Below are 19,631 nucleotides of genomic sequence, written 5' to 3' on the forward strand. Positions count from 1 at the left end.
TCCCTTATTTGGCAAAAGTTATACTCATTAATCAATCATTCAAATAAATGGGTTTAAGCATTACATAAATATTCATAAACAAGTTTATAATATATTTTATATTTTAAAGTGACTGTAATTTGTATAGTTAAGTTAAACAAAGAACTTGAAAAACTATGATGAAACCATAATTATATACATAAAAATAATAAGAGCTATGAATCCTTTTCCTTATCTTACCTCTATCATCACTAATTTTTTTAGTATTCATTCCATCTCTCTTTTTCACACATTAAAAGAAAAAAAAATGATTAGTAACTCCACTTCTAAAGGGTAGTTTCAATTAATCAAATTAATAGTTACCCACCCTTTCCCATGTAAGCCCTGTCATGAAAATTGTCCTAAGCACAAAATGTATTACCAACTTTCTAGGATACTTCAAAAGACCTTTTAAGTTTTTAAATTTAACTAGTTCAAAAATGAATTTAATTTGTAACAATGCACAAACTTGTTCATTTTCCATTATTCCATATTTTGTTTAATGACATAGTAATTTATTTAATATTAGGTCTAAAATATTTAGTCATTTAATTTGTTTCAGGACACAATAATCCAACTTAATACAAGCCTTCCCATCTGTGTTGATCTTCCCCAATAGACAGAGAAACCTCAAGAGGAGTAATTGTGTGTTATTCATATTTGTAACTGATGTAACCCAGTTTTCTTCTTTTTCTTGTCTCCTGGATAACTCTAGGGCTTGACCAACAGTAAATGTTTAATAAATATTTGCATTTGTTATGGTTATGATTGTTAAATATTTGTTGGGGGTTAGAGTCTGCTAAATTGCCTAATGAGTTCAGCATTTTTAGGCAAAGGAGTTGGGTCTCATGAAGAGATCCTAATAACCTTAACCAATTAATATCATACTAGTGAAGGACATAGTTCTTAGATGTGAAAGTTAACTAGATCCTTTAATAAACACCATCCAAAGTTTGAGATATAATTTTATACCTTTTGTTCAGTATCATTATCTTGTATATTTAAGTGATTAACAATTGAGTTTGCTCTAGCAATATTCTTTAAACTACTTCGAGATCGATAAATGCCATTGACTGTAGACCCTAAAAGTAAATGAAAAGCAGATATCATGATTTTAAAATCAACTTATTGAAATAGTGAGTATAACTGAAATACAATAAACTTTATTTTTTAAATTGGGTGGTTTTATAAATTTTTTAAAAAGATTTATTTATTTATGCTTACAGAACTGGAGTACAGGCCAGAGATTTGGTGGGTGAGAGGATTCACCAGAGACAGACTGGGAAGCAGAACAGGCAGATGGATGAAGTACACTGCTGAGGATAGCAGCGGGTGGGTCAGAAGAGGGCTACCATGCCATGTGGGTCAGCTCCCTGGCCAGGGATTGAACTTGTGCTGCTGTGGCTTCATAGAGCTTCATAATGTGGTGCATAGTGCCACCAGGGAGAGCCCGGTTTTATAAATTTTTATGTGTCTCAATTATGAAAGTATCAATGAAGTTGAAAAATTATTTCCCAAACTCTTGAACGTTTTCTCATCTCTCTCATCTATGTAAAACATTTTAATTCCATCCTTTGACAACAGTGCTCTATATTTCTCACACAAGTTTACTGTGAATTTTTAGATTTATATATGGATGAAATAATATTGTATGTATTATTCTTTGACCTGGCTTCTTGTATGTTTTACTAATTTGTTCATTTTTATTTTTGAGAAATACTCATTCTATGGATGTCATTTATTTTTAATCCACTCACCTATTACATGGGTTGTGTCCAGTGTAAGCCACTTATGAATAATATTTTATAAGCTTTCATACACAAGTCTTTCTGGAGACAAAATTTTTAATTTTTATTGGGTAAGTCTATTGGTAATTATCTGTGAATGACTGTGTTGTATGGAATATATATGTTTAACTTTGAAGAAGCTATTTTCCTAAGTAGTTCTATTTTTGACATACAATTTAGCAATAAGTGAGTGTTCAATTCTTCTACTTCCTTGTTAACACTTAGCAGGGAGAAGAAACTAAATAATGAATATCAAACTGAAAACCAGAGAAATATAACAAGATATAAAATGAATTATCTGGCTCATTGGGTTCAATAAAAGTGATAAGCTAGACTGATTAGATGACACCAATTTCCAACATTAGGAAAATAAAAGGCACAAAAGGGTCTACAGATAAAATGATAATAATAATGATAGTACTAATAATAATAAAAAAGAGGCATTATAAAAATACATGACAATAAATTAAAAAAAAACTTATAAGCCAATGTCTAGTTCTTGAAAAACAAACTACAAATAACACTTTTATGAACAGATATTAAAAATGTCATTAACTATTAAATAATTTGGATATGTAGTTACATACTGAAACAAGATCATAAACAGAGCTTATAGGGAATTCAAGGCTGTGAATGCTGCTTGGAGAGTTGCTAGCTACAAAATTTGGGGCAAACTTCCCATCCGAATGTAAAGGCTGTGTCTGTGTGACACAGTATAGAGTTTATACTCAGGAATCAATGATTAAAGAGAAACTATTTTGATTATGATGAACGAGAAAGAGTGGTTCTTCTAATAATACATAATATCTTGTGATGTCACCATTAAACATTTTTTTTTTTTTAATTCACAGATCATATAGAAATCATCACATGCCAGTCAGATTGGGGAGCAGATATAACACTGTCCCCTGGCCAAAATATGTATCAATATGGTTTTGGAATTCATTTTTTTTTTAAAGATTTATTTGTGCATACAGAACTGGGGTGCAGGCCAGAGGCGCAGGGGTGTTGAGAGGCTTCACCAGAGACAGAGTGGGGAGCAGAACAGACAGATCGACGAAGAACACTGCTGAGGGGAGCAGCAGGCGGGCCAAGAGAGGTCTGCCACACCATGTGGTCACCTCCGGGGCAGGCGGGAATCGAACTCATGCGGAAGCAGCTCTAGATTCTCAGTGCTATGCTTTAACCTGCTGCGCCACCAGGGAAGGCCGGAATTCATTTTTTAATGGAATGTGTCTCCCACTATGCTTAGTTACATTTATAGATCTAGTCTCTGGGCAATTTCCAAGATACACAATTTCCTGCAAGGCTTAAAATGACATTTTCTATTTACCATCCTTACCTCCAAGACCACTGAGATTTTTTTGATATCAGTAAGACTGCTTTAGGATTCATTAAACACTAGAGTTTGAAAGATTGCTCTACCTTAAATAATGCTTTAAAAATTGAGACTCTAGTTTTATTGTCTACATGGAGTAGATACAGGGTAATGTCATCACAATTTTATGAGTGTTAGTAACTCTTTGATATGTTATAAAGACCCTTTTAAAAATGGAGCCCATGAAACTTAATAGTGAATTAACTCAATTGCAGAGGTCTTGCAGGTGAAGGATGATCAGTTAAGACAAACTTTTCTCTTTCCATGTTTCTGAGTCTTGAGACTAGTCAAATCACAGTGGAAGAAAGTTTTTGGACATTTTTAATATTTTAACTTTGAAGGACAAATATCTAACTTTTATATTTTAATTTTTCACCTGGAAATTTAAAATGAGAGGTGGTATGTATAAACTGTTTAATTTTGAATGGTCTTACATTTATGGTAGTGCTTTATATGGTTATTTGGATTCCTGGTCTAATCCAGTAAACTCTAAAAGACAATGTACAATGACAAAGTATTAGATAAATAAAATGGTGTTTTGATAGGCCTCATGATGGATTTGGAGTTAATGTACTTAATTTATGATCCATTTCAGCGTTTTCTAAAATCATTGTAAATATTACAAAGTAGCTTGCAGTTTGCCGTTTCATGTACTGTTCCATTTAACATCAATATGATTTTCATTTACTTTTTTTTCTTAAATGACGACATAACAGTAAGCTCAAAATGCCCATTAACTAGATATCAACTTCTGAAAGAGAGGCTGACTCATTATTGGGAAAAAAATCATTCTAAATCAGTCATTTGATAGTAAAAAACAGGATTTATCAGTATAACAAAGTTCAGTATTTTCCCAATTTACTATTTAGTATTTCTTATCAATAAATTTAATTACCATATATTTCTTTACTTGGTTTCTGGTCATCATAAAGTAAATTTCCATCATCATGTATCTTCTTTTTCTTCTTTGGAGAAGCTTAAAGAAGTATAATAAAGCAGTTTATGTTTAATATTAGTGATGACAAAAAGTACCCTCGATAGAATATATTTTCAGTTTTCAAGAGGAAATGGTAATTTATATATGGGATTGTGAACAGGTATTGTAGAAAATAGAGAGCTATAGAATGGGAGGGACTATAACTACCCTAGAAATGGTATCTTTTCAAGTTAAAAGATAGATGCTAGGAGGGATAGAATTTCCTTCAGGCATACATGTAGTGTATACACTTTTGATAGTATATCCATTTATATTATTATACATTATGTAAATGCATGCAAATTATAAATAAATATAATATATATTATTCTATATTTATTGTATCTGTTATAGCACTTTGTATGTATATCTACCAAATTATACCATTAGCATTTTGGAATAATTTCTATATTTCAAGATGTTTTACAAATACCCATTCCTCCCAAGCATTAGGTGCTCTGTGAAACACAAAGGTAGAAATTACAATGCTACTGATAATTAAAACAGTGGAAGTAGGCCCTCCCTGGTGGCACAGCGGGTTGGAGCACAGCACTGAGAATCTAAAGCTGCTTCCTCATGAGTTCGATTCCCGCCTGCCCTGGAGGTGACCACATGGCGTGGCAGACCTCTCCTGACCCACCCGCTGCTCCCCTCAGCAGTGTACTTCGTCGATCTGCCTGTTCTGCTCCCCGCTCTGTATCTGGTGAAGCCTCTCACCGCCCCTGAGCCTCTGGCCTGTACCCCAGTTCTGTATGAATAAATAAATAAATCTTAAAAAAAAAAACAGTGGAAGTATGTAATAAATAAGATGCTACAAAGTATTATAGGGCATGTAAAGAAGGATTTTCAATTATGATTTTTAAGAGAGATTATTTCATATATGGAACTTGTAAAACTGTAGAATTTGGATAGGTGTAGACAGAAGTACATCCTTTCAAGCTGAGAAAACTGACATAGAGGCACAGGATAAGGGAAAATAATTTTTGTTTTAGGAATCATCAGTTTGCTCATTTGACTGGACTAATAAAATAAATTGATTGTTTACTATGGGTAAGAGCTTTTGTTCTCTATAGGAATTATTTAAAAATATTAATTTTGTTTTCCAATCACAAAACTGTGACTGAAATAGGTAAAAGTGAATTCAGACCTTAGATGTTTGGCTTTACAGTCTGTCATCCTTAGGTTATGGCTACTTTCTTCAATGAGGTGGCATGAAATGAAGTCTAAAGTTAGGGAAGATGTGGTGAATAGTCGCCTAAGAAGTCCAAACTTCATTTAGGAGGTAATGGGGGACCTTTAAGTCTTGGGCCAAGAGAAGAAAACATGATAATAAATATTTTAGTGTAACTAGGTGCCAGTATATAAATGGATTTGAGGTAGGTAAAAATATACAATGAATTTTAGTTATTAATGTACTAAAGTGACATGAGGTGGTCTCACCTACAGGTGGGATTGATATGATGCTAGGGTAATAAATACACAGAAAATGACCACATTCTTTACTGATACTATGTAGTCATAGATAACTGAAATAATCTACAATTTTGTATTCTTTTCATAAAATTTTAATTAGTATTATTGAATAAACACCACTATAAATTTATAATGCAATAAATTAAAGGAATCTGATAGAGACTGAGCATAGCGAAATAGTGACTTGGTGTTCCTCCTTTAAACTTTCTGTATTTTCTTATTTTTTCTTCTTTACTTGCTTTTCTACCTTTAACCTTGTGTTCTTCCACATGTTTTATTCTGAAATTAGCTATTTTTTTGAAACCCAGTTGGTATACAATAATAATTATCTTAGATACAAATTATTTTTTCAAGATTCAGTAGTAGAAACAACATTTTAAATAGAGGAAGTTTGTTAAAACTATTGTTTAGGTAAAACTGTCTGCTAAATCACATGATAACTTTATTGTAGTCATTTAAAATTTTACATATGTGTCTACTTTTCAACTTGAACTGTAACAGTGAAATTCTGAGAACTGTGCCTGGTACAAAAGCAAGTAGGAAGTCTAATCAAACAGAATTCCACAAATGCACCTTAAAAAATACATAGAAAAGCACTTTCTACACAGATACATCATCTTTTAAATGTTCTCACATCCAGGATATGCACCATCTTGTCCTCTGTGATCAAATGCAGCTTTTTCTGTCTCTTCTTTTTTAAAGCCATTTCCTTGCATTTTTTGTAAATGATAAGCCATTTTTTTCTCTAGAAGAGCTTGTTTCTAAAAGTTTAAAGAAAATATATTGGTTAACAGCAATTTGTTGTTTAGGAATATAAAATAAATATTAAAATGTGCCCAACCATATGAAATGGATAGCTAGTACTGTCTTAAGACTTTTAAGATGATACTGAATACAAATTTGAGAGGCTGGTAAGTGATAAATTATATTTGAGGTTAAGCATGAAGATTAAATTTAACACTTAACTGCAATTTATTTCATTTCATAACTTTGGGGAATTTCTCCAGTTTTATATCAGAGAGGATTACTTAATATGCAGCTCTCCAGCTTGGTTTAGGTAATTTATAATACAGCCATCTTCAACCGGAGAATTCCTAGCTGACTTGGCCAAATTTAAGTAACAACATAACACATGAAATGCGGCTTCCCTTTGCTAATCTCTAGGCTAATACTGATTCTGCATATACCAAGAGAAAGACAACATCACAGAGAAAGAGCCTAAGAGCTTTCACTAAAGTTTCCAACAGGAGAATTGATCAATATATGAGTATGGCAAAACTACCAAAAATGTGAAAGAAAATGTTATCCTAAAGGCTTAGGGGGAAAAAAATGTAACTGCATCTCATGTAATTATGAGGCACAGAAGAGACATGGAAGATATAAAAGTAATCAGGACAAATTTTTTAACATTACAATAGGCACTGCAGAAAAAAAGACTAATGTCTATTCAGGAACAACGTTTTTTTTTTATTACAAAGTTTATTTTTACATCATTTTGCACATTATTTTTTTCCATCTCGATTGTAATCCCCGCGGGTTTCCCATCACCAAATCACCCCTGTGCCACCACCATAATCCCGTGCATTTTTGATCCCATTCCCCACTCCACCCCCACAGAATGTCTCTGGTATATGGTTGTTCATTATTTTTGTTATTTTCTCGCCTGGTCCATTATACTCCTGCTATGCGTGAAACCATCCACTATTTTTCTTTCTCTTTCTGGCTTATCTCACTAAGCATGATCTTTTCCAGCTCCATCCAAGTTGCTGCAAAAGACTTGTGTTTCTCTTTTTGGTTGCTGAGTAATATTCCATTGTATATATGTACCACATCTTTCTAATCCAGTCATCTACTTTTGGGCATTTGGGCTGCTTCCATGTTTAGGAACAATGTTTTTAAAGGAAACAATGAAAGGAAAATAATTGTAAAATGAAAAGAATATCAGTGAGATGTGGGACAACATAAAGCAGCTTAAAGTTTTCAGAGAGCAAGAGGGGGAAAAAATTGATAGTTATGTTCACTATCGCTGCTTCTTAAAGATGTTGAATGCAATGTAATATAGTGTAGTGCAGTATATTTAATACTGTATATATATCTATATATATACCTATATATATATATATATTTCTTATCTTATAGTATATAATGTAATTCCAAAGATGTGTTATACTATCCAGCTATAAAACACATGAAATCTACCACTTACTTACCACAAATGGATGCAAATGGATGGACCTAGAGGATTATACTTAATAAAATTATACTTAATCAAAGTAGACAGAAAAACAGTATTATTTCACTCATTTGGTAAACCAAATAAATAAAACAATTAAACTGTTGGACCAAAATTTGAATTAGTGGTTACCAGAGTGTTAGGGGGCAGTGATAATGTGCAGGTTAAATTTGGTCTTACATTGTGGCTTATGCACTTGATGACCCTTGCTGATGAATACTTGAAATTTAATGTTATAAAGCAATGTTACTTAAAAAAAAGAATAGATTACCATATATTTCAATTTCCAATAATAAAAATTATAATATACCCATATATACTGATATAACCTACTTATGTAAATCTTACACTTAAACATTTAGGTTTGTCAACAATAATCTACCTAAAGTGATTATTTACAATATTAGAAAATTTTACCATCATGCAGTAGTCAATTTTATTAAATTGAAGAAAAATCTGAAAGGAGTCTGTGAGGTATATTAGCATGATGTTTATTTATTTATTCTGATACATACATTTATAAAATATTATGTGTGTGTATACATGTATGAACCAGGAAGGAAGAGTGTGGTGCTGGGATTACAACTGTTTTCTTCTTTATACTGACTTATACTCTAAATCATAAAATATTACATACTTAAAAAGTTGCTTTAAAAGCTAATGGGTAGATAAGAGTGGAATAGAGAAGGGGAGGGAGAAGGGAATTGTGGAGGATTGTGGTGTAGAATGTGCGGAAATTGAGAGGCAGGAAAACTATATTTGAGGGGAGAAATCCTATATTTTAAAAAAATAAATAAATATATATATTTCTTATCTTATAGTATATAATGTAATTCCAAAGATGTGTTATACTATCCAGCTATAAAACACATGAAATCTACCACTTACTTACTACAAATGGATGCAAATGTAAAATTTTGTAAAATTTTGACCTTAGGGGGAAAAATATTTCTCTTTAGAAAAAATTTTAACTGGTAGGAAAAAATTGAGAACATTTTTGTAGGAATTCTGATTATAAGAAAAACTTAATATGTAATTTTTCACTATAAATCCTATCAGTATAGTTTAATGTGAGATGAAGTCAAAGGTTTTATATCAACTAATAGGACACCATTATATTATACTATGAATATAGTATTATTAATATACAGCATTTTTTCATAACTTCTAGTTTTATATAAAGTATGTCATTCCCATGTATATACATATATGTATAGTAACTGGCCAATCATTATCTCACAGAAAGCTTCATCTTTCAAAAACCAAGGCTAACAAATGTTTTTTTCAAACAGTCCAGGTTAGAGGTCACTGTACCTTCCTGTCACTCTCTTCTCGGCTTTTGCGTCGCTGTTCCTCTATCCTAGCTTCTCTTTTAACATCTTCTCCAATCCTTGTCAGAAGTAACATCTCTTTTGACTTCCATTCCTGGAAAGCATGAAGTTAATTAGTTCAATAGATGCTTAGAAATACCATAAACTTAGAATAAGTTAAATGCCTAACAAAAATTAAGTAAGCATAATGAATGTCATACCTAGCTTTAGAATGGGCTTTCTAAGAAAAACCTGTAAGTACAATCTTGGTAATCTTTTACTAAAGCTAAATTAAAGAATGTTTTCCTCTCCACACTAAGAGATAGGGAGGAATTAAATAATGTTTGGTGGCCCTCTCTGTTGGCGCAGTGGGTTAAAGCACAGCACTAAGAAGCTAAAGCCACTTCCACATGAGTTCGATCTCCGCCTGCTGGGGAGGTGATCCACAGGGCGAGGCAGACCTCTCTTGACCTGTCCTCTGCTCCCCTCAGCAGTGTACTTCCACTATCCGCCTGTTTGGCTCCCCACTCTGTCTCTGGTGAGTCCTCTCACCGCCCCTGTACCTCTAGCCTATACCCCAGTTCTGTTTGCACAAATAAATAAATCTTTTAAAAAATATATACATATATTGTTTTGTAACTTTGGCAAGCATATCTTTAAGAGCAATATTGGCTTATCTATACAGCTTATGGTATCATTGTGACTTCAGCCTCATGATTTATGTAACAACTTGCATTTTATATTTTTGAAGAAAGATTAATATGTGTAAAGATCTGAAGTGATTCAAGGTATATGACAGATAAACTTATTTATAAATGAAACAACTGTGTACAGTTTTTCTCTCAGTGTTTTAAATTATTTCTCTCACCTCTTCCATTTTTCTACGGAGACTAAGTTTTCTTCTTGTCTGTTCCCGCTGTCGTCTCTCTTCTCTGTCCATCTGGAGTAGACGCTGCTCTTCTGCTGTGCGCTCTAGGTGTTCTAACTCCTTACTTATCATATCCAAATACCTAAGTAAAAATTCAAAATAAATACAAGTGAGCTGGGTGTATCGCTTAATGACGGCATCATCAGCTGTTTTGTTCCTTCACCTTAGTTCGAATTAATTATTGGATTCTTAGGGACTCTATTTTCTCCAGGGGGAATTTCTTATTGTTCCCGGTTCCTATACTAATTGCTCTCCCTGCCTTTCTACATTGAGGGCAGCAGTGGAAGTAATGTCTAGGGATTTTAAAAAATATAGTACCTTAAATGATTTCTCATAAATTTCCAAGCTAATTGGATCCACAATTGATACATTAAAAAATGCATTAACTTCAATCTTACCTGTGTCTTATTAATTGTTCCTGGTCTTTAATAGGTTGGGTACTCTCCTGTAACAACCAGTTTTGGAACTGTGCAATATCAAAACGTCTGGGAAGTTGATTATTTTCCTGTAGTTTATTTACTTGTTTTGAAAGCATTTTCTATCAAGGAAAAAATTGTGTTTATCATTTATATGTTTAAGTCCTCACTTAATATCATTAATATGTTCCTGGAAACTGTGAGTTTAAGTCAAGTGTGGGATAATGAGAGCAGGTAACCAAATAATGTTGAATTCCCACTGTTTGTCAGGAAGGTTTCATTGTCATCAACTTTATAACACATTGATGTTGAAAAAACTTTTTTAAAGATCTGCAGTGTGTATGTGAGTGTATCTGCATGTGTATAAATGAAAAAAGGTTTTTTACATTTCTTAGAAATCAAATTTCCCTTTGATCTACCCTTTTATACTTAGGAAAAATTCGTGTATTTGTAAATAAATAATTGTTAAATTTTATTTAAATATATTTGAAACCCATTACAGACCTGGATAACTGAACCAAAGTAAAATGCTCTATATCTGAAAGTAAAAGATACATATTTTATTTTACCTTTCTACTCATTCTGAATAAATTAAATGAAAATATGGAACAGGTTAAGGAAACATTCTAGGCACAGAAAGGGAAACAGCAAAAATATAGAACCTTTTAGAACATAAATTTGTAAGGGCACATATATACATAATTATTTTTATTCAGCACTCCTGATTAAAATTTGAATCACTCACAAATAAATGCACATGCATGTACTTATACTGCACACATAGTCACACTAAATTTAAGTCAAAAATGAAAGTTTATCACTATTTATACCCACATTCTCTACACTAAATCATTCTACTTCACCTTCAAGAACATTTTTTTTTAATTGGGTGAATATAGCTGCATGCATGTGGGTACAGAAATATAATATACATTTCACCTGTAGAATATTATAATTATTCATATCATTCTTCCCTTATTCAAGCTGCCTTGGGTTCCAGTTGAAGAATTTTATTTCAACAATAGACTCTTTCTACTGAAGGAACATGTGAGCAGCAATTTAATTATTAAGTTGTGGCAGCTACCACTGATCTGTAGAGATGACCTGGTCCCTTTTCCTTTCATGGCCCATATAACAATCTCAAAATATTGTCTATTCCAGATGTATTAGCCAACACAGCAACCTGAAAATATTGTTTACTTCTGCTCTAAATTTCTACTTGGAAAATCACTTCATTAGTTTGTCAAAATTAAATGTAAAAATTATTATAATACTTCACATACAAATAAACCTTTTTCCCCAACCCTTTATAAAGAAATCAAATTTAAGTATTTAACTTACTTGTTCTCTTATATAGTTTCTTTCGAAGTCTAATTTTAAACTGGTGAGATATTGCCTGTACTTATTCAGTTCCCTCAAGGTACATACAATCTAAAAAACAAAACAGTAAAAACCATAGAGATATATAAATGCAAATACTTGAAATTCATAGCAATTACTTTAAAGAAAAAAAAATAGTAGTAGCATGCAATTTGATGGCATTTTGATATCAAGAGTAATAAAATGTTAATGATTCTGTAAGTAGTGTATCTGCATTTGTTCATCACTGAGAAATTTCTATCCAAATAGCATCTCTTTATTGATATGATTTGTGGGCATGATAATAAATTTAGTACATATAATTGACATATTAAAAATACTAATTTAATAGTAATGTTCAACTCTAATAAGAATGCAGTCTTTCAGGATTCTGCATTGCAGTTTCTGTCTTGTCTCAAGATTTCAAAACTGTATGCGACATAATCCTTGATAAGTATAACTAGAGTTAGTTCAGTTAGTAAATTATCTTTATGTCCTCAAATTAGTAAATATTTTGATATTATAAAGAAAAATGATGAAGTAAGAAATAGCTTCATTTACAAAACAACTATTGCCTTATTTTCTTTGATCTAAATACTGAGTGAGTTACAGAACTTCCCACCAAGTATCACTTATGACCAAGTTAGTGGTGATCCATGCCCCCAGTGATGTATAGGAGCAGGTTTATATCAAGTCTTAAGAAATTTTCAATGATTGAAAAGAAATATTCAACCCACTTTATTATTACTGGTGATGTAGCCACCTTTCTTTAATTTCCTCAGGATATCTTTACGTTTATAATATGACCTTAAATGTGGATCGTGAAGACTTTTATATTGGTTTTCCAAAAGTCGACAGTAAGGATCAGACAGGTTAAAATCATAAGAAGGTCGAAAAAGCTGAAAACACATTAAAACATGTTTAAAAATATTAAAAAGGCACAATTAGTGAATTTCTATTTTAAATGTCATCTATTGAAATGTCTAGAATGTTTATATAATATAAATCATCCAAGAATAACTTAAGCAAAAATAAAAAGCAGCAGAGAGATTTGGCTAGAACAATGTTGCCTGTTTATGTTTAGCTCTTTTCTGTATTGACCTAAATTATCCTAAAAAGCCATACTCTCTCACTTCATTCCTCACCCTATTTCCATCAGTCACTGTACCAGAATCAGAGAAGCGGAGGACAAGAATATGAAGGGGATAGGGTTAAATTTGGCTTAGTGTACAAAGCTAATGGTAAGATTCTCAATTTCCTCTCCCATTCAATATACTTCATTCAAAGGACAAAATGGTGTTATTAATGACAACTTAATCTTGACAATTTGAAAATTAGAGGGAAATAAAAATTCAATTAGACTTGTAAAAACAGCTTTAACAAAAAATAGAAGTAAAATTCAGGTGTTAAAAAATGGTGGATTTGGAAGTTATTTTATTTGGGAACTTTATCTAGGTTAACCAACAATCTCAGCATTGCAGTTAGAAAAAAATAAGTTCTATATAAAAAACTAAGGCATTGAAAACCATTTGTAACTGTTATTAACAGGAACTGAGACTTTTTCATATGTATAAAGACTAAACACAACCTTATGCAGTACTAAATAAGATACAAAAGGAATAAAATAGCAATAGTCATATGATTTTTTGGAGTGTGGCTTCTTAGTTAATTTTTCAACAACAGGATGGTGATAGTGGATTATAGGAAAACCTCTGAAAGATTGGAAGTAGGTACAGAAATTGTCCTAGTGTACAGAAATTGTCCTAGTGTACCTTTGTATTCTATTATTATTATTATTATTATTATTGCTTTCAGGTTTTCTTGGTCAGAACAAAAGGAGGTTAATCTAAATGTCAAAGCAGGAGTTGGCAATTGGACTATATCAGAGTTATGACAAACTAAAAACACCTATCTGTTTTCAGGTATCTTATTCGATTTATAAGACCTCACACACTGTGTACCAGTGTGTCTGCAGGTACCAACTTGTGATCTCTGTGTTAGTATGGCTATAATCATGTCAAGAAGACTGCAAACACCAATAAATCTAGCTGGGTCAGCCCCTAAAAAGTACAACCATCCAAGGTTAATAGGCAGATGCTTCATATATGAGGCCACATGGGAGAAACCTGATAGGATGTTAGATTTCCTTTTCCATTTAAAAGCATCTTTGCTAAATTTCCAACTTTCCTTATGACTAGATTTTAATCCCTTCTGAGGAAGCTAAAACAAAAAGTAGAATTCTTAAATTATCAATGCTTCCCTGAGAAGGCATGAAAAAGAACCATACAGAGCAATGTCTTGCATTAGGGGATACCAGCTAAACAAACCACATGTACTCAGTAAGGGAAGCAATCATAAGTCAAAGAGTGGCTTTTCATGTTGACATTTAACCATCACCTTCTTTTAGATAATGACTTTTAGCCATGATGATATGTGTTTCTTGAGACCCAGCCTGGTCTACTGACCTATAAGCAAAGAACACTTTTTAAATGAATGCATTCATTTGATTCAGAGTTACCCTTCTGTTTTCAAATAGATGATTTCACTTAACAAAACAGTACTAAACAAAAGAAACCTATGTGTAAATATAAGGCATTACTTTATCAAAGGGTTGTATTTAAAGAAAAAGAAAGATAATGTAAAATCAAAGACACTTCAAAGAAATTGTGCAGTTTAATTAAAATTAAATGAAGACAGTTTGAGAGTAGTTGAAAGCACCAAACCTTAGTCACTAAGGTGACTATTTATATATTTATATTTATATATATAAATGAATATTTCACAATGGACTATGGTGGGAGATTATGGGTGTTTTGATGGTGGGTGTGGCATGTATATCTGAAGAGGTGTGAACCTATAACTCTAAATCATCTACAGTGTTGTAAATCAAGGTCACTTCGATAAGAAATGTAGTTTAAGTACATATTAACTAAAAAAGGTAGTTGACAAGTGAAGTAATATAGAGACAAAAATATGGCTATGTGTATGTACTAAAGAGGAGTGATTAAGTAATGGAAGGTTTCAGCACATTTTATGAAAGCTTGTGTGGCTGTAATTCAGTCATTGTGTGAAGCTGACATTTTATTAGCTAGCTTTATTTTAATAGAACAGATGTATTTTTAAATAGGTAGTTAATTTTTTTCAGAAACAATTTAAGAAATCATGTTTATTAACGTAAAATACCAAGGAAACCTACTTCTGATGACATCACAGACACTAGAAGGATAAAGGGGGTCACTTAGAATTCTTTATTTCAGATTTTTTTTTTGTTAATTGGTCAAAGCAACCACTTGAGAAGATCCATACTGAACCTTCATCAGTGTTACAGAGTTGGGGGCTGGGAAGATTTTAGCAGAAGGAGTAATACTGAGAACTAAAATTTTCATGAAAACGGTTGAAGGAAGTGCACACTGTAACCCAGTATGATTTAAATTACGAATTAGAATTTGAAACTATAATGTTGAGTGAAATGCAAGCCAGGGGTAACGCCAATTCTCAGTAAATATAAGCTAACTGGGGACTGTGATAGTTCAGAAAGAATCTTAAAAATGGCTCATTTGTGGATTGGGGAAGAGGCTTAAAGGGTGTCTTATTTGGCTGGCAAGGTAAGCAAATGCAAGTGAGAACAAAGCATGTGGAGTAGTAATCAAAGACCCCAAATGGAAAATAAACTTCCACCTTTCAATCAGACATGTCTCTAAGTAAATAAGTTCTCATTAAATTGGTATATATGAAGTTAAAAGTGAATATGCTTCCATTAATTAGAAATGAATACAGATCCACTAAGGTAAAGTTTCTAGCCCATGGTTTGGTTCAAACCATACTAGATGGAGTTGCTGGTATACATCCTTAAACAGTACAAGGTTAGATGTATGCTTGACTATCTTCCTCTGTGCATACAGTGACAATTTCCTTTGTGGGAATTTGGAAACGCATCATATAGCCCCTGAAATTAACAGCCAACAGCAAAAGGCAAAGATAACCAAAATCAAAAAAAAAAAATTACCTTTTCACTTAAATTTGTAGTATAGTATAGAGTATTGCTTCCTGGGATCACAGGCAGCTTCACCCCAAGAGGAAGATCCAACAGTTGAGCTGCTCCGACTCCTGGAAAGTGGGTTTTGTGTGCGCCCTGTCAGGGACAGTTTGGAGAATTGTTTTTCTTGTGGGCTATTCCTCTTTAATTCAGGACAACCTGCTCCTTAGAAGTCATGGGACCTAAGACTCATACAGTCAGTTCAAGAGGCCTGCCCCAATGGACAGCCCTAAAGATTTCCCGTTTCCCAAGCACCAGTTCTTCTAGGGCAACGCCACAGACGCAGTCGCGGCTTATAAGCCCAGCCGCCGCCACCACCACCACCGGCTGCGCAGCTCCCGGGAGCCAGAAACCCGACGGTTACTAGCTCGTGACGGCTTCTGTGTTTCTCCCTGCCCCCCAACCCCCAACCCAGCAGGCCTACATCTGGCAGAAGACCAAACAGGCGAGTAAGCGTTGCTACCACTCACATCTCCACACTGTTGGTTGTCGGTGGCCATGCTACTAGTGGCTGTCTTGGAGGCGGCAACATTAGCAGCCTTGGAGCAAGCACTGAGGTACAGCTCCATGGCGGCCTGGATCTCGGCCTACTGTGCCTGCCGCTCTAGCTTCCCTCGCACCCCTTCCTGGTGGTCCCTCCGTCCTGACCGGACCGGGAATGGCCAGTACACTTTCTCGAGGTCCCACTCTCTGGACATTCCAGGCTCCGAATGCGGGGGGCCCCTGGGAGGGCCGTACCCTCAGGGGGTTCTTCCCTCAAGTCCACTGCGTGAGTGCCTCTGAAGTCTGAAATAAGCCTTGGTCGGGGGAGGGGGACACACATTAAATTAACTTTCTCTCTCAAACCAATGTTTTCAGATAAACCAAACCATAATGTGTAGAGCTTTGCTGGTGGGTAGCTGATTTTTCATGGCCTCCCAAGTCTATCCATGCCATTGTACCTCCCATCTAGGGCCAGCGTCCTGACGCACCTGGCATCCTTACAGATACTGTGGACACACCCCATCCCCAGACTCCTGCGACCTCTTTTTGCTGCAAGTTCTACATAACTTACATTGGCTTCCTTATGTCAGTAGTTTGGTTCCAGCCCTTCCTCCAGGATCCTGTTTCTTCCCCGTATTCATTATATCTCTTCCACACCCTCTTCTCTGCCTTCCTTACTTTATCCTATGTCTTTTTCTTCCTGCCAACCAGCCTGCTGAAATTTACAAAGTACCCGGTCCCTTTATGCCAATTAGTAAACTGGCCACTGAGGATGAGGCAGGACCATTTTATCTAGGATAAATTGTCCAGGATATGTATATATGTATGTATGTATGTATGTGTTACCACTGCCTTCAAGACGCTAACTAGACTTTTTGAGGGCAGAAACTAGATCTGATTTGTTGGAAATTGAGATTAAGTCTGATTCTTTTGTCCACTATTCTGTTATTTGGGGGCCTTTTAATAGTTCTCTGAAGATTTACTAACTTCAGATAGTGTACTATACTTATTTAGTATAAGAACTTACCACATTTATTTGTTTAGTATAAAAACTTATTTAGTATGAATATTTCATATATACTCATCACATTTAGTTTTTATAAAAGCTTTTTTGGTAATTCTTTTTTTTTTCTTTCCAAATGATTAAAAAAGAGTGATCATCATTACACAGTGGTCCCAGAGGCAGTTTCTTAATTGATATACTCTATACTTAAATTTACTCTTTCTGTTTCCATGCCACTCATGCTTAGAGCTCTTAAATTTGAAATATAGTATTGGGATATAATTCACTGACAACTCTTCCCCTGGATGTTCAGAATCATGTCAAATTCAATGAGACTGAATGAGATTCAAATATAAACACTCACACCTCCTTTTCATCAACACAAAGGACTTATTTTTCTTCCTGTTTTCCCATCTCAATGGAAATTATTAGTATCTATCCAAGACGGAAATTGAGAAACATTCTCAGGTACTTCCCTTTATCCCACCTTCAGTTTGCAAACTCTGAGTCCTGAGGATTACCCATCTTTTTTTAAAAATTGTGTCATTACCAACAACTTTATATCTCATTGCCACCATTTTCCCCAGAAACCTATCTTTTATTGAATTGATCTTTGAAGTGCATTCCTTTTATGCATTCCCTGAGCTTATATAATTTTTAAAATAACAAAATTATCCTTTCCTTTTCCTTATATTAAGCCTCCAGTTGCTCCCAGGGCTAAAACAAATTACACAACAGCCTAAGTGACACAGCCCCTATATTAGTTTCCCATTGCTGCTATAACAGATACCATAAATTTATGGTTTAAAACAACTTGAAGTTTTTAATATACAATAATCAAGGCCAGCAGTCAGCCTCATTGAGCAAAATCAAAATGTTGGCAAGGCTATGTTCTTCTGGACTATGGGATAGTCTGTGTCCTTGTTCTTTCTGGCTTCTAAAGTTGACATTTTCCTCCACTTCAAATCCATCTTCTAACATCTTCAAATCCTCTAATTCAGACTCTTGCTTCCATCATTTTTTAGCTTTTGGGCTAAAATCAAGTGCAGACCCTTGCTTCCTCTTTCGTAATTAAAAATCTTTGATTACACTGGGCATATATAGATGATCTAGGACAATTTTTAAACTTAAGTCAGCTGTTTATCAACCTTAATTCCTCTGTAAGTAAGGTAACTACCTATCTCTTGTAAATCTACTTTATTAATTTGGGTCACAGTATATCTGGTGTGCTATGATAGGATCTCTTTTTGAGATCTTTGCTGACTTTTTGCTAATATACTGGATAATTTTGTTATTTTAAAAATTATATAAGCTCAGGGAATGCATAAAAGGTAAATAGTGGCAAGCTTTGTATTATGGACTAACTTGCAAAATATTATAATTACTGTTTCCTTTAAAAAATCAAAGCAAATTTAGTAATCATAATAAATATATATACAGTCTAAAATATATCACAAATTTAAAATAACTTTGAACTTTATATACAAGTGTTAATATAATAGATCTGAGACATCTTTTAGAAAAGCCTGCTTGCAAAGTTCTCTTTTGGATGGCATCTGGGAACTTTGTAATTGAACTATTTGCAAATTGATAACATTTCATTGTGCCTACCCTGTTTGTAAAAAACAGGTGGGTTATGATAAACACATGCATTCTCTCTGGGAGTTTGGAATTGTGACTGACTGGTGTCCACTGAAAATTCATATGTTGAAGTCATATCCCCCAGTACCTTAGAATATGATCCTATTAAATAAGGTCACAAGGGGGTTCCCTGATCTGATATGACTAGTTTCCTAATGAGAAAGGAGATTGGAACCGACAGGCATGGTGGGAAAACCATGTGAACACAGAGATAGTAGGCATCTGCAAACCAAGGCAAGAAGCCTCAAAAATAAATCAACCCTGATGCTTAGTGAAATAAGTAGAAAGGAAAAAAAAAAAAAAGATTGAATGGTCTCACTTGGAGCAGTGTAGAGAAAACAAAAAAGGAATCAGAAACTAAAGCAACTAGAATAAAGTAAAAATCCAAATCATCGGGCAACTGTAGATCAGAGTCATTCTGTAGGGGAGGAGGAAGGAAAAGCAGCAGGACAGGGGTGGTAAGATCACAAGGGACTGTGGTGGTGGTTCAAGAGGAATTGTGGTGGGGATTTCATCGGGGAACCATACAATGTACAAAGAAGGATGAGACAACGATTATATTTTTAAAAACTTTAAAAATTAAAAAAATA

The 19,631-nt window shown here is 33.8% G+C and overlaps 1 protein-coding gene across 1 annotated transcript in view; it reads right to left on the reverse strand.

The window, feature by feature from the left end:
* Nucleotides 1-16,483, reverse strand: part of FSIP2 (fibrous sheath interacting protein 2) — a 58,692-nt gene extending 42,209 nt beyond the window's left edge. Inside the window, exons 1-10 of the mRNA XM_004674846.1 lie at nt 16,385-16,483; nt 15,885-16,010; nt 12,616-12,777; nt 11,861-11,950; nt 10,502-10,641; nt 10,044-10,185; nt 9,180-9,290; nt 6,267-6,393; nt 4,094-4,159; nt 991-1,100 (exon numbers count right to left, since the gene is read on the reverse strand). Coding sequence (XP_004674903.1) covers nt 991-1,100; nt 4,094-4,159; nt 6,267-6,393; nt 9,180-9,290; nt 10,044-10,185; nt 10,502-10,641; nt 11,861-11,950; nt 12,616-12,777; nt 15,885-16,010; nt 16,385-16,483 — 1,173 coding nt within the window. The remainder of the gene's footprint in view (nt 1-990; nt 1,101-4,093; nt 4,160-6,266; nt 6,394-9,179; nt 9,291-10,043; nt 10,186-10,501; nt 10,642-11,860; nt 11,951-12,615; nt 12,778-15,884; nt 16,011-16,384) is intronic.
* Nucleotides 16,484-19,631: the final 3,148 nt, after the last annotated feature.

This window comes from Condylura cristata, unplaced genomic scaffold, assembly GCF_000260355.1.
Source record: "Condylura cristata isolate star-nosed mole 26May11 unplaced genomic scaffold, ConCri1.0 scaffold00002, whole genome shotgun sequence".
Lineage (NCBI taxonomy): Eukaryota > Metazoa > Chordata > Mammalia > Eulipotyphla > Talpidae > Condylura > Condylura cristata.